The sequence below is a fragment of the Cricetulus griseus genome (assembly GCF_003668045.3).
Source record: "Cricetulus griseus strain 17A/GY chromosome 1 unlocalized genomic scaffold, alternate assembly CriGri-PICRH-1.0 chr1_1, whole genome shotgun sequence".
NCBI lineage: Eukaryota > Metazoa > Chordata > Mammalia > Rodentia > Cricetidae > Cricetulus > Cricetulus griseus.
The window spans coordinates 104,015,132-104,038,578 of record NW_023276807.1 but is presented as its reverse complement, the minus strand read 5'-3'; the positions used below and the strand labels follow the sequence as shown (position 1 = coordinate 104,038,578).

General features: G+C 50.8%; 1 protein-coding gene across 5 annotated transcripts in view; it reads right to left on the bottom strand.

The window, feature by feature from the left end:
* Nucleotides 1-23,447, bottom strand: part of Rgs12 (regulator of G protein signaling 12) — a 96,368-nt gene that overhangs the window by 2,566 nt on the left and 70,355 nt on the right. For 3 of the 5 annotated variants that reach the window (XM_027387131.2, XM_035452635.1, XM_035452638.1), the window contains 13 exons: nucleotides 18,734-18,903; nucleotides 17,847-17,939; nucleotides 16,974-17,117; nucleotides 15,552-15,731; nucleotides 15,110-15,263; nucleotides 13,928-14,004; nucleotides 12,194-12,388; nucleotides 11,834-11,907; nucleotides 11,228-11,354; nucleotides 9,740-9,836; nucleotides 8,224-8,303; nucleotides 7,685-7,838; nucleotides 5,832-6,431 (listed from right to left, as the gene is read on the bottom strand). In XM_027387131.2, the coding sequence (XP_027242932.1) occupies nucleotides 5,832-6,431; nucleotides 7,685-7,838; nucleotides 8,224-8,303; nucleotides 9,740-9,836; nucleotides 11,228-11,354; nucleotides 11,834-11,907; nucleotides 12,194-12,388; nucleotides 13,928-14,004; nucleotides 15,110-15,263; nucleotides 15,552-15,731; nucleotides 16,974-17,117; nucleotides 17,847-17,939; nucleotides 18,734-18,903 (2,145 nt within the window). Of the gene's footprint in view, nucleotides 1-5,831; nucleotides 6,432-6,743; nucleotides 6,871-7,684; nucleotides 7,839-8,223; nucleotides 8,304-9,739; nucleotides 9,837-11,227; nucleotides 11,355-11,833; nucleotides 11,908-12,193; nucleotides 12,389-13,927; nucleotides 14,005-15,109; nucleotides 15,264-15,551; nucleotides 15,732-16,973; nucleotides 17,118-17,846; nucleotides 17,940-18,733; nucleotides 18,904-23,447 lie in introns of those variants that run through there. The other 2 variants (XM_035452636.1, XM_035452637.1) reach the window with 2 other exon arrangements.

The window sequence follows — 23,447 nt, the reverse complement described above, 5'->3', positions numbered from 1 at the left end:
GGGGCCTGCTGGGATCCAGTCTTGCCCCTACCTATCCTGCTTGTCATCAAACCTCCATGGCTCCAAATGGCATGGCAGTAAGATGTATGTAAAGAGGCAGGCCATCAGTCCTCGACTAGTGGACACCATTGGGGCTTTTGTGTAGAATGCCATCAGGTTCTGAAAGAGCCAGTGACCCACACAGGCACAAAAGGCCAGTGTGGTCCCCTCCATCCCTGATTGGACACTCAGGAAGAGACTCAAATCTCCAGTAGCCCCATGTTCACAGAAGGGAATAAGACATATTTTCTGGGGATCAAGGAAGTGTACCTCAAAAGGAGAGGTACCCTTACACTTCTTGCCTGCCCAGCCCTGCCCTGAAAATGTGGCAAGTCCCAGCCAATGAGTCAGACAGAAACCACATGCCAGGACCAGCCTACCTCCACGGCCCCACAGAGCTTCCTAGGCTGGGAAAAATGCATGGGACCCCACTGGTTTCCAGGAGCCACTGGGCAAGGTTAGTCTCAGGCAGCAAAGTCCACACCACACCTCCTGGTGCTACTTCCCTGGGATTCTCGGTGAGAACTCAAGCACCCAGACCAAGGCCATGTCAGCATCTCATTTCCTGCCCCCTGGGCCACCCATGGGCCTTTCTCCTTGGCACACTGGTCCTTGGCTAACCTGTCCTATCAGGTCCACTCAGCCACTCTGACAGGGTCTTTGCCAGAGCCCCAGAGACTGGGAACTACCTAGGCTCTTCACTGGGAGCCTGAAGCTTTCTTTTGCCTATCTGTCAGCACTGGTGGCATCTGTCACCCCCCAGGCCTCTTCATTTACCTGTGGATATTCTCTGCCCCAGCTGGTGCTACCTTCTCTGGACTGGGCATGCCTATCCCTTCAGTCCATCCTTAAGGTTCCATGCCCCATAGCTAAGTAAGGTTGAGGGTTCACCCCCTTAAGATGCACCCAAAGTAAGCCCTCTCTCAGGGTCCAGCCCTAGTTGCCTGTCCCTCTTCCCTTCCTGTCTCCACAGGGCAGGGATACTGTCCTGAGCTATGACCCCATACCCTCAGGATTGTGTGCACCACCTGATCTTGATGCCTCCTGCCAGGGCCTCCAGATGCTCCTAGAAACAACCCAGGCATAGGTGAATCACAGATGCAGAAAAACCTGGAAGGAGGCAGCAAAGAGGACCAGAGGCCAGGGCCCCATCCTATCCATTCCACAGTTCACACAGGGGCCTGCCAACTCCTGGCTTCTCATGGAAGAGAATCATTTAGTGTTGCTTCTGGCTCATGACCCCTGGTCACTGCCTGCCTTCACAAAGACCTCAGCTCAGGATCAGGGCTGTGACAGGCAGGGCTAGATTACAGTTCCTTATTCTACAAACACTTCCTGGGCCTTGGGCACATGCTCCCCTGTGGCTAGGGTGGACAGTGGTGCAGGGTACACGGTTGACAGGGGATGGGGGAGTCTAGAGGATGATACCTAGCAAGGCTGGCATACTAGGGTAGGGGCATTCAAAAAGCCTCCCCAGCAGGCTTAGGGAGGGCCTGTGTTGGAGGGGGTAGGGATGGGGAGATTAGGACGAGGGGGCAGAAGTGAGCATGGCTGGAGGGTGAGGCCCTTGTAACTCAGGTCTGGAGTCTGGAATAGTACATACAACAAGTCCAGGGTCTTGGGTATCAAGAGGAATCTGAGATCCACTTGATACTAGACACTGGACAAGATCTGGTACCAGAAGGGGTGACCCCTGGCAGGTAGCTTTCTTGGTAACTTGGTAAACTTACCAGGGTCAGCCCCAGGGGTGAGGGCTGAGCTTCCAGGGTACAATTCCCTTGAGGACATGAGAGGTGCTCTGGGAGCCATGGGAATAGAATTGGATGGCACTTGCCAAGGACGAAATGTCTCCTACTGACAGTCTGGATGGAGCTTGAGTCCAGCAAGGCTGTGCACCCTCACTCCAAGCTCAGCAAGTGTGACACCATGCAGGGCTGGGGAAGCACCTTGGCTGGGGTAGGCAGATAAGCCTGACACAGACACTGCTGGCCACAGAGCAGCAGTCACGATATCTTTACCTCCAGGGTGAGGAACTGTCACAAGACATTGTCCTAAGCCTCAGTCACCTCTGGATGGGTAGGCAGAGGAGTGAAGAGCTTTAGTGGGGAACTGAGCTGGCAGCCCCCACACAGCTACTGTGACATGACAAGCTCCTGAATGGCTCTGTGAAGGCCCCTTCCATAAAGGATCATGGCTCAGGCCTTTGGTAGCCCTTTGGAGCTATTTCTTGGGAACCTCCTGTGGGTCTGGGCTGAGGTTGGACAGGAAGCTCAGCCTAGCCAGGTATCCCTAGGAACCAGGCCATCCACCATGGGCTTTGAGGGGCTCACTGATCTGTCCTTAGCCAAGACCTGAGTCTGGCCTCCAGAGGCTGTGCTAACTAGTGGCCAGAAGGTGAAGACGAGGCAGGCAGAGGCAGGGACCTTAGGAGAACAGGTAGGACAGTGGCACTATAGTCCAGCCATGGTAAAGAAAAGGGCAGCAGAAGAGTCCAGTCCCTGGGAAGAGAACCAGTCCACCCCCCCCAGACTCCACACTACTGTTGGCTATGTGCACTCAGAGCAGAGAGTGCTGAGATAGGGGTGGGGTTCTTGCTCTGTGACTGCACTGTGGTTCACAGCTCAGACCCTGTCACCACAAGCCCACTTCTGCAAATCTTCTTTCCTCCTCAAAACGAAGTGCCCTCAAGGCAGAACCCCCCCCCCAGGAAACAGAGAGATGTACAGGACAGGACTCAGGTGCTGTCATACCGCCACCCCACCCAGTGGCCTTCTTCAAGCCCCCAGCATGTTGGCAGGCCAGCAAATAGATAGAACTACAGGACCAACAGGAATGATCAAAGCAACTCACATAACTGTGAGGGGAAATTTCTAGACTTGCCTGCAGGAACTTCCTGCTTTGGAGGACCTACTCCAGGCCCCTGCTTCCTTTGCAATGTCTTTGTAAAACAAAAAACAGAGCAGCCCTCCAAGAGAGCTGAGAAGGAAGTTTTCCCAGGCTGCGGACACTTATCTGCTTTTTCCTATCATGAAGGAAGTTGGGTATTCTGTAGTTTCCTTTATCAAGACAAAAATATACATGAAATAGTGCATAGAGACACTTACATGCTCGCGCACACACACACAAACACACACCCCTATCAAAGTGTCTAGAGTGTTGGTGGCTACATTTCAATGCTTTTCTGACTGGATCTTGGGGCCAAGGTGGCCAACATATTCCTAAAAGCTATCTCACAGGATTAGTGAGAATAGTTGGGTGGATGTGGGGCCTTCAATCCCCAAAACTGTAAGTGGCAGTCAGTTGGCCACTCCTGCTCAGAAGGGCAGAGAGGACCCTAACCTGTGTACCTGAGGGTGCTCTAATATATAGGCAGCCTTCTTCAGCATTTCAAACCGTCTCTTCAGCAAGGCACTCTCCCACATAGAGAAAGCAAGTTGAACAGTGGAACCATACCTCACTGCCTCCTCCTCCATGCGGGGGGGGGGCACTGCCTCCAAGAAATGGAAAAAGTTATTCGCACCTATAGCCTTCCAATGATACTGGGGACTGGCTGGTGGGAGTCACAACAAATGTGCTACAGCCAAAGCCCCCCAGTTCCTCTCCTACTGTCATCTCTTCCAGGCAAAGCCCAAGGGCCCTGCTTTCCTATCTCCTTGGGCAGCAGAGACTCACTTTTTACAAGTCTAGTATCACCCCTGCTCTTCCCCCATTAGCACATCCAGGGCATGCCAGCAAAGGGCATGCCTTTGGTCAGGCACCATACTGGGTGCCACTGTCCATGTGCCCCGTGGGTAAACTACACAGCCTACTCACACTCCACATAGGACACCAACATCTGAGCTGCGAGCTAGTGTGAGCAGAGACAGGCTCCACCGCCATCCCAGAGAGGGAAACAGGGCTTAAGGAACCAACCCCAAGACCTCTGCTCTACTCACCTCTTCTGTGGTGGAAGTGCCCAGGGCAATGGCAAGAGCAGCTGTGGAGAGCACAGGCCTGAGGTGGGGAAGATCCTGCCAGGAGGCAGGATTGGGCAGGGGGATAATTCCATTCTCACCTTTAAACTTCCTTTCTTGGTGTTCCTATCACAAAGCTGTGTGTGGCAGGCATGTGAGAGGACTTTGTGAAGGGAATGGCTCTCTCTTAAAATCCAGGATATTTGGGGCTGAAGAGATGGTCCAGGGGTTAAGTTGCTGCTCTTGCAGAGGACCTGGGTTGGTTCCCAGCACCCATATGGCAGCTCACAACCATCTGTAACTTCAGTTCCAGGGGATCTAACACTCTTATGGCCTCTGGGAGCACCAGACACATATGTAGTGTACATACAAATATTCAGGCAAAACACTCATATACACACAAATTAAAAAACAAATCATTTTTAAAAGTCTTATTTAAGGTAAATCTACTAGCCGGGTGTTGGTGGCGCACACCTTTAATCCCAGCACTCGGGAGGCAGAGGCAGGTGGATCTCTGTGAGTTTGAGGCCAGCCTGGTCTCCAGAGCGAGTGCCAGGATAGGCTCCAAAGCTACACAGAGAAACCTGTCTTGAAAAACCAAAAAAAAAAAAAAAAAAAAAGTAAATCTACTTAATTTCTCCAAAATAGTTAAGATATAAAAAGAATCATCTATACTTTAATCCTAAAGAGAAAACCCAGTCTCAAATGAGGAAGAAAGGAGTTTCCAGGCAGTCCAGTGATGAGCTCTAGAGTTTATTACTCGGAAGAACAGAGTCAGAACACAGGTAGAACTGTAGACAGGCAGCTACAAAGGAGCAGAAAGGAGGGGTGTGGCATGACAGAGGTGCCCAAGCATGCACGCAGGGCCACTTCATGGCACCTCGTGCTTCCTCATAGGCTGTATCCTCACTGGGTGGGGCTGTGGAGTCCAGCCCACCATGTGTACCCTCCCAAGTGCCCAGATGTGTGAGTGAATGTGGAACATGCATCGAGGCCTGAAAAGACCCGGCCTAGGAAGAAGGGCCTGGACGGGCACCCACATTGCCTGCCACAGGTCACAGCCAGGCATTGGACAGGGACAAGAGGAAACATGCACCGAAAGGCTCGTCATTGTCATGGTGGGGACACTGAGCACAGTGGCTGCTGAAGCCCCATCTCCACTGTGTGGGATCAGAAGTATTCTGGGTGGGCCTAGAGTAGCATCCCCACTACTTAGTCACACTGTCTCCCTCCACACACACTGGACTTCAAGGTTCCACCAAGAGAAATGTCTGGACACATCTGAGGCCAGCCAGTGAGCAGCAGAGCAGCAGTGACTGCCTAGTGCAAGTACACAGCCTAGCCCATGGGGGCAGTCAGTAAGTCCTGGCTGGCCACAGAGGGGCTGGTCCTTGTCAGCATGGGGCCTTTGTTGACTGGCTCAAGACAAAAATTATTTTCTTTTTTTTTTTTTTCTATCTTGAAGCTAAAACACTGAAATGGCAGCAAGGTTTTAAAGGCAAGATCCATATTCAGACCTGAGCCTGTACAAGGTGTCACTGGATGTGGGTTACCATTCCCACAGCACGTTCACAGGAACAGCTCAACATGGTGTATCTTCCTGAGCCTTAGGGACCCTCCCAGGGAGACTGAACCTTGGCTGCCACCTGCTTCCTTTTCAGAGAAGGCAAAAGAGGCCCCATAAATACAAGAGAAGGGGGCCATCCCTCGGACGTTTCAATACACAGAAGTAAAGGAGGGGCTGCCTGCCTCAGTGTTCCTTTTATTAAACATGGAATGGAGCAGCCGTGGGCAGTAAGCAGGACAGATCAAGGGTGTAGAGTCAGAACCTGGAAGTACCTGGTCTTGTAGGTCCTGGTGTGTCTTGGGGTATGGGGGCTGGCGGTAGCAGCGTGCAGTTGGGGCTGCTGATGTCCCCCTCCCCCATCAGGGTCAGGTCAGCCACCTGCTCATCCTCCACAGTCTGGATGGCCCCAGCCTCCACTTCTGGCGATAGCCTCCTCCAGGCCTGTGTAGGACCCTCCTGCACAGTGGGCATGCAGGAGGGTTTTGTAGGCTTCTCTCCAAGTTGGGTGGTCCCAGGAGGCCCAGGGGGGCTGTAGGCTGAGCCGGGGCTATGGGTGGAGCCAGGGCTATGGGTGGAGCCGGGGCTGTGGGCGGAGCCTGGACTGTAGGCTGAGCTGGGGCTATGGGCTGAGGCAGGGCTGGTTGCTGGGCTGTCACTGTAGTTCTCCTCTGTCTGAGCAGCTCCTTCCTGGATGAGGCCTGTAACAGCTCTCTTGCTAAAGCCCTTGACTGGGGCTGGGCTGGACAAGGCGAGTTCTGAGGAACCAGAAGGTAAGCGAAGAAACTCAGGCAGCACCAGGTCTTCCTTTCTTAGCAGCCCACGCTGGTCATCGGCTCTGTTGCTCTGAGCTTTGGAAATGAGCTCAAAAAACTCTATTGGAAGAAAACCCACAGTGACCATATTTGAGAGATTGACAGATGCACGCTTCAGCTGACCACTTACTCTTACCAGGGGCTTCTGCTTTCTTGAGCCACCACTGGCAGCCAACAGAGTATGAGGTCAGCCACACTACTTCACCCACAGAGCCAAGGCCAATGTCTGGCTGCCAGCCCCCCTGAAATTACACTGTCAGGCCTGGGCCTGAAAACACCCCTCTATTTAGTAGGTGACAAGCTTGCCAGCACTCAATAGGATGCTGCTCGTACTCTGGCATGTATTTTGTTCATACATGGGGCCCTTTATACCTGAGCATAGATGAATTTGAGGTGTAAGTAATGGCCGGAGTAGGGCACGACAGAGCCAGGGCCCAGCTGCACTGCAGACCCAAGTCAGGAGATGGCTAGCCTGTGGAAGGCTGAGAGAAAGCCTTAGCTGCGTAGAATGGAGAGCCATGAGATCCACCTGGCTCCCAAATTCATTGCCTCTGCACAGAAGGTGGTGCTCTGGGGCTGACCTACCTGAAGTTCCCCAGCCCGGGGGCCAGAATGGGCACTCTGGGCTTGGCACCTGCCTGGCTTCTTCACTGCCTGATACAGAGCCTTTTCTTGTCACCAGGCCCTGTGTAGTGTGACTCAAGTTCACCATTAAACCACAGGGGTCTAAAATTTCTCTAATATCCTAATGGCTGTAATCCATAAGGAGTCCAACATCTTCCCTGTCAGTGGTTCTGAGAAGTGCATACACTCAAAGTGTGTGTATTCTATAATTGCTTGGTGGTCAGAGTGACCAAGGGAGACATTTAATGGTTCTATGATGAAAAGGTTCCAGGGTAAGGGACACATCCCACCCCTATGGCCCCCAAGTCTCAGGGGCACCCTACAGAAATCCTGGGTCAGGGCAAAACAGGCCTTTCTCCAGCCTCCATAGTCAGCATAGTTCAGCAAACCTGCAGCCCTCTCAGGCCTAGGACTTTGCCCTCCTCCCTTACACCTGGCTCCTGCCCCCACCCAAGCTGGGCCCCAGCTCATGTCAGGGTTTGGGTGATGGGGGAAGGGAGCTGGTTGAAAGCACACCCAGGGCTGTTGGTCTTTGGTGGGCCTCTGGCTCTCCCCTCCTAACAGGGGCTTTAGAGAAGCCACACCAATAGCCTCAGTACAAGGACAAGGCTACAGACAGGGCAGAGCAGGGTTAAGGACTGTACTGTGCATTTACTGGAAAACACGGAAGTTTTAAAAAGTACACATACCCTCTGCTTCGTCCAAATTAATTTTCTGATATTTTTTTTTCCCAATCTTTGCAATAGATTCTTCTCTCTTTGAAAGCCGGGGATCCCTAGCACTTTTTCCATTTTCTCCTCTTATTTTAATAGAGTTAGACTTGCCTAGTGTTCTCTCCTCTCCCTGCATCAGAAGGAAAGTCAAGTTCTACTGCATGTCAGCACACGGTAACATTTCACTCATCAGTACACTAAAGGCCCTGGGGGCCCAGGCATGGACAGCGAGTCTAGACACACTTTGCATATCAATCCCAATAATGGATTAACACAATAGCATTTATGGCCCACCTACCCACCCAGGACAAAACAAACCCCAAATCTGGCAGCTCACAGCAAAGTGGAGACTGAACCCCAAAGGGATATGAGGACAAACACCCACAGGGGGAGGTGCACAATCCTGAGTAGAGCCTCAGCCAGCCAAATGGGCAACAACAGGTACAGGAGCCTCAAGAGGTGGAGGCCAAGGGAAAGGGGCAGGGACAGTGTGGGGCAGGCGGAAGGGGAATTACCATAGCCGAGTGGTTTCTGGGGCTGGAGTTCACAGCTGAGCTTTGTTTGACAGGAGCACCTTTCTGTTTGTCTGTGGACACTAAACACATGAGACAAGCTTATGACCAGGGCTCACAGTGCCCTCTGAACAATAAACACAATTTGCTGTGTTCTGTGAGAGCAAAGGCATTCTCCATCCCTTATCTAACATGCACACACAGGCCAGAGCCTAGCTTCTCTCTGCTTACCTGATGTAGCTGGGAGAATGCAGTAGGGGCAGGAGGGAGGTCTGTACATTTACTGGGACATTGGGAGACTGCGATCGGAAAAACTCATGCCATATACCATATACACATGTTCCTTTAGAATCTGACATTAACCTCTGCCTTTGCCCCTGTCAAAGTGTAGCTGGCTTTGGTGGCATTGAGTCTGAGGACCACTGTCTGGCTAATCAGAATCTTAGTCCACAGCACCTTGTAAGCCTGCAGCTCCCCTCACTTGTGCACAGACCTACTTGCCAGCCTTGGAGGAAGCTTCTGAGAACCCACCAGGCAAAGCTAGTTGCCTGCCCGATGGAAGCTGTGCACGTACAGCACTCAGTCCACCCATACCAGGGCCAAAGTGTATCATGTCCTAGAGTGGAGGATGACTAAGGAGGAGGGTATCTCCTCGGTAGAGAGGCAGAAACAGATAGGGACTGAGTGCTGTAGCCCAGGCCACAGAACCCATATCCGCTAGGCTGCCACAGGATGGAGACCTGTGCTCCTTCCCAGGCCCTGGGGGCTCTGCTTTCATAAAGCCTTCAGGAGTCATTTGGGCACAAGCCCTGGAAAAAACTTAAAAGTTACCTGGAGTAGCTCTACACAAGAGACCACCACACAGATCACCCCTCCTCAGCAGCTTCTACCACCCAGACAGTCCTATGGGCTATAAGACAAAGTACCTGTCCCGTGGGTTTCCTGTACTAGTGCCCTAAATTGTATGGGCCCCCAGGGCTTTGGTGAGGACTGACTGACCAGGTTAGGACTATGGCTATTAAGGTATTGGGTCGGTAAGAGTTGTGTGGTCCACTTGACCTCACATATGAAGAACAACACAGCAGGCAATGTTGAGTGTGCAGTGCCAGTGCCCACTGGACAGGACCATGGCCATTTTCGTCCTCACTGCCTGTTTCACCTGGAGGAACAAATCTCAGAACAGGGCACTTCATTAAAGATAGGAGACCTAGAATAGGTTGTTGAGGCCTTGGGTCCCTGCTTTATAACAACAAAAGCCTCTAAAGAAAAGAGCACATTCTGGTACTTTCTGCCACATAAGCGACCTTGTCTGCCACTCTTTCTATAGCTGAGAAGACATGCTCAAGGGTCCAGGTCCTTCTTCCACAGCCCTGCTGCTCCTTTCCTAGTAGGAGTCTGGGTTGGGAACATGAGAGGTAAATTGCCATGTGAGGGGCCACATGAACAGATCAGTCTGTCCATGGTGTGGTTATGAGACAACTACTGGACCACCGAGCAGCAGGCTGGGACACCACCTTACCTTTCCCTCTGCAAGGATCCCTCTCCTCCAGGATGACCCGCTGTCCATCCAGACTTGATATAGGGGCACCAAGGTCCAGGGGCTCCTTCTCCCCACTCTAGAGGCAGAGATGATACAGTGAACCATTTCATTTACCCAGATTGGAACTTTCTGGAATACTTGCTTGTAACCCAGCCACTGACAGTAAGACTAACCCAGGCTTAATGGAGCCTCAATCCAGCTGGCTGACCTGTGGGAATATGGAACTTTGCGAAGTTGGTGGAGCAGGTCTTTCAAAGGTCACTCAAAGGGGAGGCAGAACAACCCAAGGGCAAACTGGGAACTCTCAGCCCCAGAAAAAAAGGTTGATATGCATGTGTTAGCACTCAGTAACTTCATCTGGCTTCTGCTCAACACTGCTCATAGTCTTCATGATGGCCAACCTAAAGCCTTCACACTGATCCCCAAACTGCCCTGAGGGGGACCCCGAAGATAGGCTGCAGGGAACAATCTTAGCAGCTCTAGGTGCTCTCTGTTCAGGATGCTCTTCCCCTCTTTTAAGTGGTTTTGCTCTGCCTATGAGACTACCACAGCTGTAGAAAGGGGGAGAGAGAGCCAGGCTAGGTCAGTCTCTGCAGGCACATTTCTAAGCTCCAAACTGAGCCCACAGTGGGGAAGTGGTATCAAGTTACCTGAAGCTTGAGCCTGTGAATAATTAAGTTGGTTCCTCTTGTTTACTTCAAGGCTCTTAGACAATTCTGAGGACAATTTCAGGGAAAATTAAAAATTTAAGAATACTTGAAATCTCAGCCCAGTACAGTGATCTATGCCTGTAATCCCAGTACTTGGGAGATATAGGCAGAGGATAAGGAGTTCAAGGCTAGACTGGGCTTCATGAAACCCTGTCTCAAGAATAATCAAAACAAAAAACCCTGATAATCACAGTTTGGATAAAGTTGATGGGGAAGGCCTAGCAGATGCTATATCCCAAGCCACTGTGAGAGTCAACACTGCCTAAGGCCAGAGCCATCCTAACTGGTGGTCCATAAACACCCATGGAGTCAGGAAAGGGCTGGGGAGGGTCTGTTGTCTTCTTCTTCAACCTCACCCCTGCAACAAACTCCCTCTCACAACAGGGAGGGCGCAGTCCAGTGTGCAAATGCATGTGAAACTGCCATTCGGTGCAAGGGACAGGGACAGGGACCTGTGCCCTGGCAAACTGCACATCAAGGGGGTACTGGCTGTACGCTGTTTTCTTGTCACACCTGAAAATGGTGGAGATGTTTCAAGGTGTTTATTGCTTCAATTTGGTTCACCTGAAGCAAATATCAACCTTTTCCATAATGAACAATATGTCAAAAATATTTGACAACAGAGGAGATGGGCAGTAGAAGGACTGTCCTTTAACTTAGGGAGGGCAGGGACATGAAATAAGATACAGTGTAGATAATAAAGGGCAAAGTGGAGCACAACCCTGGTGGTAATGCTTAGACTCCAAATGACACTCACCAGTCTTACCAGCAGGCTACCCAGGTCCAGGCCATACTTGGCTACCACCGGCCGTAACACTTCTGTGACAGGCTTAGTAGGCTTAGCCTTGAGTCCCACTGACCGGTTAATTGGAACGAGATCCAGCCTGGAAGTAGGATAGGGAAACACTCACAAAACATCCAGTTCTGGCTCCACCACATCTCAAGAGTCCCCTCAACACAACAGGATTCCACAGCTTGGGGGCCCCAACAATTCAGTCCCATACTGTAAGGAACACTCCTTGCACTTGGAAGCAAGTCCATGAGGCCCTTCTGTGATTTAAAGCAGGGCTGATGGGTGTGGTTCTCAACCTTCATGAGAGAGAACTAAGCAGTCAGGTTACTGCCAGGTACCCACTGGGTAGAGATTCCTGCCTCTTTCTCCACTATGATTTTAGAGCCAAGCAGCCCATGTGTGGTGCCTGTCCCTTTGCCAAGAATCTGGTGGGGCACTGGCATTCTTTTATGGCCTGCTGTGGGACAAGTACATGTTCATTGGGCAAAAACCAGAGATTAGCACAGAAGTCCTGAGGCTCAAAGTATGGAGGCTCCGGAGTCTCCAGAAACCTGTACCCTGTTCTCTTACCGAAACAAAGTACGCTTTTCCAAGCGCAGGTCCCTGGTGGCCAGGATGCTGCTGTCCTGATGCAGCACCAGAGGCTGAGGAACAAAGACACCAGAGTTAACGTGGGAGCATGTGGGCTTGACATGTAACAGCACACAGCTGCAAGAACAAAAGAGCAGTTTCAAAATTAGCCTGACACCCTCTAGACACCAGGTTGTGCTGCCGTGAACCCACTGACCCCCTGGGAGCCTCCACTTCAGCTGCACTGCTTCACAGACAGGGGTGGCAGTGGTGGTGGCAGGAGTGGGTACTAACAAGGCCAGGAGAAAGGGAGTGGACAGGACCAGGATACTGGTGGCTCACTCCTGCCTGGCACAGTACCTTGTCTCCGCCCACCAGGAAGAGGTCCACAGCAGCCCCATTGATGCCATGCCGCTCACACAATCCAGACAGGATCTCTTTGATGGAAAACCCGGACTTTACAGCAACCACACAGGATGTCCCATCTGGGAGGTGGACACAGCAGTGTTTGGCAGCCTTATCTCTCTCTAGTGCTGAGATCCTGCAGGCCTCTGACTGTAGGGTAGGGAGACAAGTGTCATTGTCAAGAGGTACAGGTACCTCCTGAGGAAGAGTCAGCCTGCCTGGTCTCATGTGCCCAATAACCTGCCTGTCCCTCGTGCAGTTCCACACACACACAGAAACTCAGAATCCACCACAGGGCATTCTCTGACCCCAAAGCTGATGGTTTAGTAGGGTTTGGAGGTCAGGGCTTGGGAAGGCAATGATCTCTCAAGTATGGTAAATACATGGCTTGTAACTGAAGTATGGCTGCTGTCCTGTCAGATGAGATCACCCTTCATACTGCTGTAGTTGGATCAGTCTCACTTTGGGAACCCAAGGCTGTGATAATGAGCTGCCCACAGGCCTGCAGGCTGTCCTAAACCCCTCCAGTCACAGCATTACATGCCTGTCCTGAGGGTATAGCTATCTCATTATCATTACTGCTTCTCCAGTGTCTGAAAAATCTCTTTGCCTATTACTTCAGGAAAGTGGCCAGGAGGGTGAGGACTGACTGCAGAAAGGGCCTAAGGACTCCTTCTCCTAAATCTGTGTGGCTTCTGCCATCAAGTGGCTATTTCATTCCTGGCCTTGGAACCTACCCAGGAAGGACCTGGCAGAAAGGGTAGAGTCAGTTCCCAGCCTAACCTCTTGGTCACCATGGGGAGGAACCTAGGCTGGCCACTGAATGGCAACAAAAACATGCTCCGGCTGGCCCCACTGCTCTGGCCCACAGCCATAGTCATCTGTGAGCTGTGAGACCAGGGGACTGGAGGCTTAGCTGAAGCACCCCAAGCACAGGACCACCACCCAGTGGACACTTAGGTACTGGCACTTCATGTTTTCCAACACTAAGCTGGAGTATTGGTGGCAATAGGTAAATGACTCATGGTGGCCTTGACAGGGTATTTGGAGTAATGAAAGAAATAGCCATCTACCATCAACCACCAACCATTTTGATGGACAGTTACAAATATCATGATGCTGACAACCAGCAAGGTCTTCCAAAATTCCTATCAGGCAACAGTTGAGGCAGTAGCAGGTCTTGAACCCTACCCAGCTCTCTTCTCAACACATTAGCAAAGAGAAGGGCAAGCAGAATGCCCTGAAGATACCTTTAGAAGTAGGTCTAGCTTTTAAGTGGTAGGAGGCCAGCTCCTAGAACCACACAGGCAGACACAAACACTGGAATGTTAGAGTCAACAGGAGGTCTGAGCATCAAGCCTAAGACAAAGACCTGCTTCAAAGCATACTGTGTGCTCTTAGTGGGAGTTCAAGAAATATTAACTACATCACGACAAAAGAATTCAAGAAATAAACTCAAGGCTAATTTTAGTCCATACACAGCACCCAACCCCACCTACTAAACAGTGTTTCATGATGCCCTGGGAATCCTGGGCTGGGAACCCTGAGGCCTAGGAGAATCTAGGTCAGTGTTCAATCCTGGTACCCTGTTTATGAAACAAATGCTGGGTTCTTATGAGCCAGACTTCTCATCTACCTGCTGGTAGGTATAGCCTGTGACCCTTGGAAGGAGAGGAGGTGACCACTCACCAGGTCTAGGCTCCCTGCAGAAGACACAGAGCCCTGGGACTCCCGACGACAGAGGCCTCCATTGGCATGAAGGGCATCTTGAAAGATGGGAAAGACTGGGTCAACCAGAAGCCACAGCTTCACAAGCCCTCACTCAGTAGAGAACCCCTACCTCACCCCTCAGACTTGAAAGACACGTTAATAAGGATGGAGATAGCAAAACATCAGAAGCCCTTCCAGGAGCCACTTTGCTCCAATGAGATTTAGTCAAACAGTTCCCTCACAGCAGAGGCCAAGGTCAAGGCCAAGAAGATCACCATTGTGGGGGCCCTGTAGGACTCAAGGCATTGCCAGGTACCAGATAGCAGGGAGCAATGCTGCACAGCCCAGTTTCATGTCCCTGTATGAACCTGTCTTCAACTGAGCCATGATTTCTATCTCCAAGTGCTGTGTTGGATCTGAAGAAGACTGCCCCTGTGACCAGCTGGCTGCCCATTGTACTGGTGACTCATTTCCCATCTTCTTCCTTACAAACCCCATTCAGAGACAAGCCCAACTCTCTAACTTGTCCTAATTATAATCTAGGCTGGCCTATGCACCATGAAAGGGCTTAAATATTGTCCCATGCCAAAGTCGGACTGACACCCAGGCTCCAGGGTCCAGTGACCTGCTCTGAACGAGTGGCCTCTCAGGCATATACAGACCTCATACCTGTCTGAGTTTGTTTCTGAGCTCCACTGAAATCCCCCACAAGCCTGCCAGGTATGGAGGCCTGCATGAGACACTCTCCCCATCTCCCAGTGCCCACTCACCAACACAATGGCTGGTATACATTCACTGGCACAGGCAACAAGCTATGCCTGGTCACAAGGTATAGCATGCTTGTGTTTGTTTCTCTTTACTTGATTCTGTTTTCCAAGCTTTCTACTGAAGCACCTGTTACTTTCATAGCAGGAAGGAAAGGACCCCAGTCAGCCAAATACCCTGCATTAAGGAGTCTCCAAGAAGTTCTGGTGCGGGCCTGCACTTATCCCCAACTCTGTAGGCTGGCTTATCCCCAACTCTGCTGCACAGTCAGACTCTGTGACATTTCCTCATTCCTCTAGACAGCTCTTGCTATACCTCTGCCTGCCCACCATGGCCTCTCATGTCACTATGGCAGCCAAGTACCCACTCACAACAGCATGGTCTGCATCCACATACCATGGGCATGGTCACCATGGTCCTTCTTCTTCTGGGACCGCCCGGTGCTCCTGTTCCTTGACCAAGAGAAAAAGGCCCCTTTGCGTTTTTTCTCACAATCCTCATCCCCCACATCCTCATTCAGGGATCGTCCTGATTTCGATTTTCCACTTAACTGCCAGCAAATAGAAACAACAGTTAAGACACTGAAATTACTTTAACATTACATGAAACACTAAGGAGCCTGGATACAGAGATCTGAAAGGATTCTGAGGAATAATCTAGATCCTTCAATTGGTCAAGGGCACAATCCTGACCCTCTCTTTCACCACTGAGGTGGCCTGGGGTTAGGGGACCAGGAAAGGCCTTGAGGGTATCTGTGTCCTCCATGTCCCACCCCCAGCTGGTGAAGGGATGAGCCAATGCAGCCTCACTCTCACCCCCACAAGGGCTGGCCCAGCACCTTTTTTGGTGTGGACACATTGGAGTGGTCGGAGCTGATGCTGTGTTTTGAGGCTGGGCTGCTGGGGACCTGCTGGGAGTCAGGGAGGGTGCGTCCTTCCACCTCTGCCAGGACACATTCTTGGTACAGCTGGGATTTCAGAAAGCGAGTATAGCTATCAAACTTCATCAGGTTGAAAATCTGTGGAGCAGATGCCATGCAGCACAGTTACAGAAGGGATTGAACTCCCCAAGGCCCCGGGGTAGTGCAGGAGATCTGCACCCATGAACAGGTGCTATTGTGGAAGGGTGTCACTTCAGTCAGTTCTTCCAGGGCATTCTGATGTCAACTGTCCAGGATCCTTCAGACCTCTCCTTTGCCACTCTAGTAAGAGTAAAGTCATAGGCGTTACCTACAGCCAGAAGCATGGGTAGACTCAGGCCTCCAGCTGCAACCTTAGCAGGTCTTCATTTCCTAAGGGTTTGGAAGGCAATTGTTTCCTGCAACCCAGTGACACAGCAGCTGTCAGAGCTGGGGAGTGTACTCTTGGTGAGCATCACTGGGTCAGATCACATGATCTTCCAAAATTAAGACATAAACATATAAGTAGGGTACTATGTGAATCATGTGATTCAGCACTCAGAGGCTGAGGCAGGAGTACGGTGAGCTTCAGGTCAGCCTTGGTGAGCTATACAGTGAGACCAGACAACAACTGCTAGTAATACAAAGTCCATACCACGAGCATACAGACAGACCCAAAGGAGCTGTGATGGCCAGACACGGAACACTTTGAATGTACACTAGTGTGGCAGCAATGTACATAGAAATAGTACTCAAAGTTTTAAATCTGGATCTTTCTCTGGGCTGGTACAATGCAGTACCATCCTCTCTTGGATGCTATGAGTGACACTGAACTCTGGCTCCAGGTAAATCATGAAACCACTGACCTTTTATAATGTGTCGTGTTGAAAAACTGTTGCTGCCATGTGCTATAGGTCAGGGATGTCCAATGCACTTAAAATATTTTCTCTAAACATGGACTGATTGATGCACATCTGTTATGGTTCCCGTGTGGAGGTTAGATAGAGTACAACTTGCGGAAGCTGGTTCTCTCCTGTCACTATGTGTGTTCCAATGACCAAACTCAGGTTGTCAGGCTTGGTGACAAGAACCTTTATCTGCTGAGCCATCTCACCAGCCCAGCGACTTTTGATAGATAATATTGTCCTCTACTTTGGTTCACAATGGGGTGCAAGTCTGTGGCACAGGCTTCTTGTCCTCAGCTCTACCGAATCTTTTTGAGGCCAGAGGCCAGTGGTCAGATGGACTCCTCACCATGCCCACATTACCAGAAGGCCCTTCTCAGCTGAGAGCTCGCTGCTCTGAGAGAGCCCTGAACCCCAAGCCCTGGCTGGAAGCCCCATAAACTGCCCTCAGAGTCACCTGGAGCTGTTGTTCCTTGAACATGTCGGGGTGGGGGGCATTGAGAATGTCATCTGCCAGCTGGGCCTGGCTGTCAATGTTTACAGGAGTGGTGGCTTTGCTGCACAGGAATTTACTGAAAATCTCCCGGGCCCTGTAAGAGAGCTGACAGGTAGAAAGTTCTGAGCAGATCTGTGGACACACACCAGCTGGACATGCATTTCCCACTTGTGTCACTGGCATTCCCAAGGCTAACACTGCTTTGGGGTTGGAGAACTGATTCAATGGCCCAGTCTATATTCTGGCTTTCAAAGGGAAATATAAAAGAATGAGCCAGGAAAAAACTCTCAATTGTCTCCTCTGCAAGCTTCTGAATGGCTGTTTTGTAAGGGCATCAAAAACAGAGGTGCTAACTGGAATAGGCCTCAGAGTAGGATCCACCAGCAAGGTGTGAGCCACAGGGGAGGACAGGAGTGCACAGTGCTCAGAGCACAAGAAAGGCATGAGGCCACTCTGTGAGGACAATTGTTATTTTGGGGACATGCCACAGGATATGGCTGGAGTGGTCCTGGGGCAGCTTGAAAGGAGCTGTCAGGCTGACAGGGAGAGGGTACGCTTTGACTGAGTGCTTTTCTGAGTCCCCCTCCAGTGCTGTTCCTTCCTCCCAATCCCAACACCAAGTACCACCTCTGCCAGACTCTGTGACAGGACATTTATGCAGACTATGTTTAGGCAGGATTAAATGTCACACACTTAAGTTTTTATTTGGAAGCAGAAATGTCATTTTTTTTAAGTCACGTAGGAGCATCCCTTGTCAGCTGCTCAAGCAGAATTTGATGTAAGCCCTGTGCCATCTGACCCCCACATAGCCCCCTGCTCTGAAGAGCAGTTTACCTCTTTTTTGTCATGTGCAGGAACATGACTGAAGCACTCACAGGCCTGCCAGAATAAAATGTTTTCTTCACTGAATTCCTTCCGTAGAAAATCCTGAGGGAACAGATGGAAGAGAGCAGTCATCACTCCACAACCCTCCATGCTGCTGACCGCCACACCCTTACCGGGGCCTTCTTTGCCTACACAGTAGGCACAGCAGTATAGGTAACTTTCAAGAGGGCCTGGAAAGCAAGCACAGAGGCTGCCCAACATCTCTGAGGGGAGCCATCTGCCTCACAGTTCTTTTCTCAAGAGCTGGTTGTCCTTTTTTCTTTAAGACATAAATTTTTAGTTTCTAGTTATCAACAAAATCTGACATCATGTCATCATGACACTGTCCTACACATGTTGCTTGTATTCATCCCATTATCCTCACTTGTTGCCCCACACCCACACCCAGGTCCTTAAGAGTTGTACCCGTCAGAGTGTACTTCCAAGGATTTTGAAGAAGTTCCAGCTAGGAGGATGACGCACACCTGTAACCTAGCACTCAGAAGGATGAGGCAGGAATATGAGTTCCAAGCCAGCCTGAGTAACAGAGTGAGACCCTGTCTCCAAGCAAATCAACAAACAAAGCTAAGAAACTCTGATGATTCTGGCTGTACAGACATTTGTGGGGGGGGAGGGGCTTCAGGAAACCCTAAGTCAGGGACAGGCCAGGAAGGAAGGGTGAACCAAGGGCCTCTACAAATGCACAGCCTACTCTGAGTCTTGGGCTTGGAGCAGATGCTGGGATGGTCACACCCCTACAAGGTGAAGCACAGTCTTTGATGTCAGAGATGCCCCAGTGAGCTCAAGAACCCTTGGCACAAAGTGTTGATGCCCCTCCTAGTACTCCTTTTACTCACAGAGAAGTAGCGAACACCAATGGGGTCCTGCAGCAGACGCTCAAATGACACCGCCCAGCTGGCGACCCTCCTCTCACGTAGGCGCCGGCAACTCTGCACACTGGGGAGACTGGCATTGCTGCTCAGGCTGTTGTTGCTGATGCAGTCCTTCAGGTCAGCTCCCGTCAACTCTGCAGGATCAGCACAGACACACCTGCACCTCTCACCTTTCTGTGCCTGCTCCACAGGAGGCCACAGGTACCTACTCAGCTCTATTTTTCACACTCGTCCAGTCAGCGACATGCACTGTACCTGAAGCCTAGCCAAAGGCTCTCTAGACATCAGACACAGGAGTGAAAAGAACACATCTCAGCCTCACAGGGCTATGCACATGTGCATGCACAAACTCTCTCTCTCTCTCTCTCCTCTCACTCTCTCATAATAAGCTCTGATCATGAGAATGAATCAGAGAAGCTATTACCTAAGGGGCAGAAAGCTCGATGTTGAATATACAGCAGGGAGGTATTTACAAGTTTACAAGTGCACCACAAAGCAAAAGACCCTGAGTGAAGTTCAAGGAGAGGCTTCAGTTGGCTCCACCACCCTCCTGATGCTATCTATCTGATGCAATTTGGAATCCATAGCTCATGGCTTGTATACTTTTCTGTGTGCAAGGTACTTCTCAGTGGAAACATTAAGCCACAACATCCAAATTGAGTATTTAACCATGTGTCCTCTGGTAGCTCATTCACTGGTGATCCCAATACAGGAAAACATTACAACTCAATAAAGAGAAGGAGGGATGTCTAGGAAGACCCCATCTGTCACCTTGTCCACTGGATGAAGCAGACCAGGGATGAGAGGAGAACCATAGGCTACTAAAGAGTTGTTACACATGTTGCCTCTGGTCAGACCCACCACCGTGGGTAGGCAGGACAGAAGCCGTACTGGGCTATTCTGTCAGGAGGCCCCAGGCTCTGTAGCAGAGGTGCAGAGCCTAAGGTGTCTTTCCACATGGCAGCACTAAGGAAATGTTGCTATGTCACACCAGGCACCTTCATCTGTTCTGAGCACCTGCTGCCTGGTACTCAGGATGCCCTGTACTATGGCCAGGCCACAGGACAGATTCATGGGGACAAGTTAGCAGGATCTAACTTGAGGTAAGTCACTGAAGTGCCCTTCCTAGCAGGGAGGGGAGGAGGGGGAATAAAGGGACTGGAAGCAGCATGGCCACTAAAACTTACTGATCACACCCAGTCCATAGGTACACTGAGAGCTGCCACTGAGCCTACAACTCAAAATGGCATGCAGATGGTGTGCAAGCCAGAACATAGAGGATCTTACAACAGGAAGCCCAGTGCGGACATTACAAGTCTAGAGGAAAGTGACCCTGAGGGCTAGGAGCCAAGCCAGGGATGAGACTATAGCCTTCTAGGACACCTCCCTCAGATCAGCATGGCACCCAGATTCAGTAGTGGGCAAGAGTGTTCAAAGACAGCCAGCATTCAGGTTAGAAAAGACAAGGGAGAGACATAAGAGCCACATGCTAACACCACTACAGACATTTATGTCAGAAGAAATGATACTGTGAGAACAGAACTTATATAATCTTAATTTTTCTTTGACCCAGCCCCCACCACTGTCTGTGCACCAGCCACTGATCTCCTGAGGTCTAGAGGAAAGGGCTTGGGTCAGAACACATAATAGGAGTGCCACCCTGCTCTTCTGGAACACTGCTCAGCAGGGTGGCATGGTCAGAGCAGCTGGCACTGAGTAGGGCTGTTTCACTATGTAGCTCAGCCACCACACACACTATGTGAGCACCTCACACACTTTCAGTGGGACTGGGACCCCACAGGGGCTGGTTTTCTGAAGCTGACCTATGTCCAAAGACCACAGAAGATACTGATTTTTTCAGAATGCACATTTAAGTCCAAAATAAGTCCTGATAGAGGTTTCCCAAGAGCTACTCAAGCAGAGTGTGACAGTCCCAGTAGAAAAACTAAACAGGAAGTACAGGAAAAGGCAGGATGGTTCCACCTAGTTACACTGCACATCACGCCCATCCCCGCTGTACACCACGCCCATCCCCTCTGTACACCACGCCCATCCCCTCTGTACACCACGCCCATCCCCTCTGTACACCACGCCCATCCCCTCTGTACACCACGCCCATCCCCTCTGTACACCACGCCCATCCCCTCTGTACACCACGCCCATCCCCGCTGTACACCACGCCCATCCCCTCTGTACACCACGCCCATCCCCTCTGTATACCACTCCTATCCCCTCTGTATACCAGGTCCATCCCACTGTACACTACTTGCTATAGCACTATACAAGCAGGAATGTTTGTTTTGGGAAATGTTTTGTGAAAAAAACCAGACCTATGCTTGGAACAGAAGGCAAAGTCCAGGAGCAGATGAGGAAGAATGAGGTGGAGGTGGGGACTAAAACCACATCTGAAAAAATTCAAGCTGGGCTCTTGTTTCCAGAGCCTTCATAGGGCCCAGTGATTCAGACGTAAAATGAAATTGGAGAAAAACTGAGAAACCCAAGTGAGGAGAGGCCTGGAAGGAAGGTCCCATGACATGAAGCACAGCAGTATCTGAACCCCATATGAAGTACCCAGGCAAGAGGCTAAGGGTGACATAAAACACACACGGACGGAAGGCTGGTTCCTTCCACACCAAGACACCCACACAGACAGATGAGCAGAAGAAAGCATGACAGGTGTCAGGCTAAATACATGGGCATGTCTCCTCTCTGCAACCTGCTGCTGGTTCAAGCTCCATACCTCTCTGCCTCACTCTGCTAAGGTCATGGGCTTTGAACAGACAGGTGACAGCCCAGCAGATGTGAGGACTTGTGCATCAAAGAAAGTGCTTACACTTCTCGGTACATAGGAGTCACACTATGCTCAGTGCAGGCTTTTGTCAGTCCAGGCCACCACAGAAAGTGAGGGTGCTGATGTTGCACCTCACTGCATCTTCTGTTGATGAAGCGACCTTCACCAAATCAAGCACTGAGCCCAGCAGAGTGAACACTGTAACTTCCCCCTCCAGCTTTTCCTCCTGAGGCAATGAAGTCTGAGCTAAAAACTGAATAAGGACCAGAAGTTAACTCAGGGAATACAGAAGCGTCCTCTACACCAGGATGTGTACATGCAAAGGCCCTGTGGCAGAAGATATGTAGCACACAATTATGATTCAACTGAGCAGCAGAAGTGCTAGCAGGCCATATGGGTACTTTGGAAATGTGATCTTCACCCCAGACAAGGGACTGGCAAGGTCCTTGTGCTTCTCACAGTAGAGAGCTGCCTGGAGGACAGGAAGGCAGAGCAGGGAAGGTGGGACTGAGTCACCAAGCTACCCATAGACCATATGACCCTACAAGGGTGATGAAACTTGTGCTTCTGAATTACAAGGTACTTGTAGCTCCAGCACAAGTTTAGTATGAGAAATGCTCACTCTGTGACAACGGCACCCAAGTGCTGAAGGAAAAATGGCCTAGTCCTCCATGCAAGCCTGCAGACCTCCCAGCTTGCTCATATGCATCTTGTCCCTGCCTGCCAGCTCAACAAGACCTTCCCATTCCCTTAAACATCCACGTTCCTGTGTGCCCACCTTAACTACAAGGGGTTACTGGTACCTAGTACTGCAGCAGGAAGTGTTGGGTTTGTGGTGGGAGTGAACCTGTGCTGTTTGAGTCAGTAAGTGAAAGATGACCATTTTTATAACCTGACACAAAACAATGACTTTCCAAGACTCACAAGTCAACATAATACTATAAACTCTAATAAAGAAGGAATTGTAGCAAATGACTGCTATGGTGAATTCCACTGTGTCACTGAGTGTCCCACATTGTACTGTCTGCCAGGATTCCTGCCTGTGGGTCAGGCTTGCCCTTGGGTCTCTTAGGCATGGACATTGGGCACAGAGGAAGGCAGCACAGCACCAAGCAGGCACAGCTCAAGTGGCAACAACAACAAGTGGAGAGTTGACACCACAGGAGATGAAGGGAAACGGCCTATCTCCTGGCAGCTGGACTAGAGACCCACTCTGGTGAGATGCCTGGTTAGTAAGGGGAGAGTTTCCATGGTTGCAACAAAGCACTTCCCCTGGGTCAAGAGGAAGAGTCTATGCTTTGATAACACCTCCCTGGGGCTGTGGGAACAGGGACTTGGCCTTGAGTCCAACCCAGCATAGGGACCCAGACAAAAACAGCACAAATGCTGAGGTGACACTTTAGCCACAGTGTGCTACGACAGGTCACACACATGCAAAGGCAATTCCTGAATCCACAAGAATGCCATACAGTGTTCTTTTAAACAGAGCTCCTAGTGGCTGTTTTGATCCCATTGGGGATGCAGGAGGCTGGCAAAGCAGAGGCGTAAAGGCAGAGTCCGCTCAGAGGCTTGGCACAGGTCGTTCCTGTAGGCTAAATATTAGTGCTTTTGACAGGCTACACAGACAAGTCCCTTCCCCTTTGCCATCCATTTCTGAGTTCAGAACCCCACACCATGTTCCAGCACTCACTACTGGTCACATAGAAAAGAAAGTACCTTCAGGGTAAGCCTGACCCAGGACAGCAGGCAGCAGCTAGTGGCCAAGGAATTCCTTGAAAACACCTCTATTCTTACACCAAGTTCAAGGCCAGGGCAGGAGGCTGCCACATGTCAGGCCTGAGACTCACTGGCCTGCAGGGAGCTGCCTGCCTGGTCCTCTAATATTAA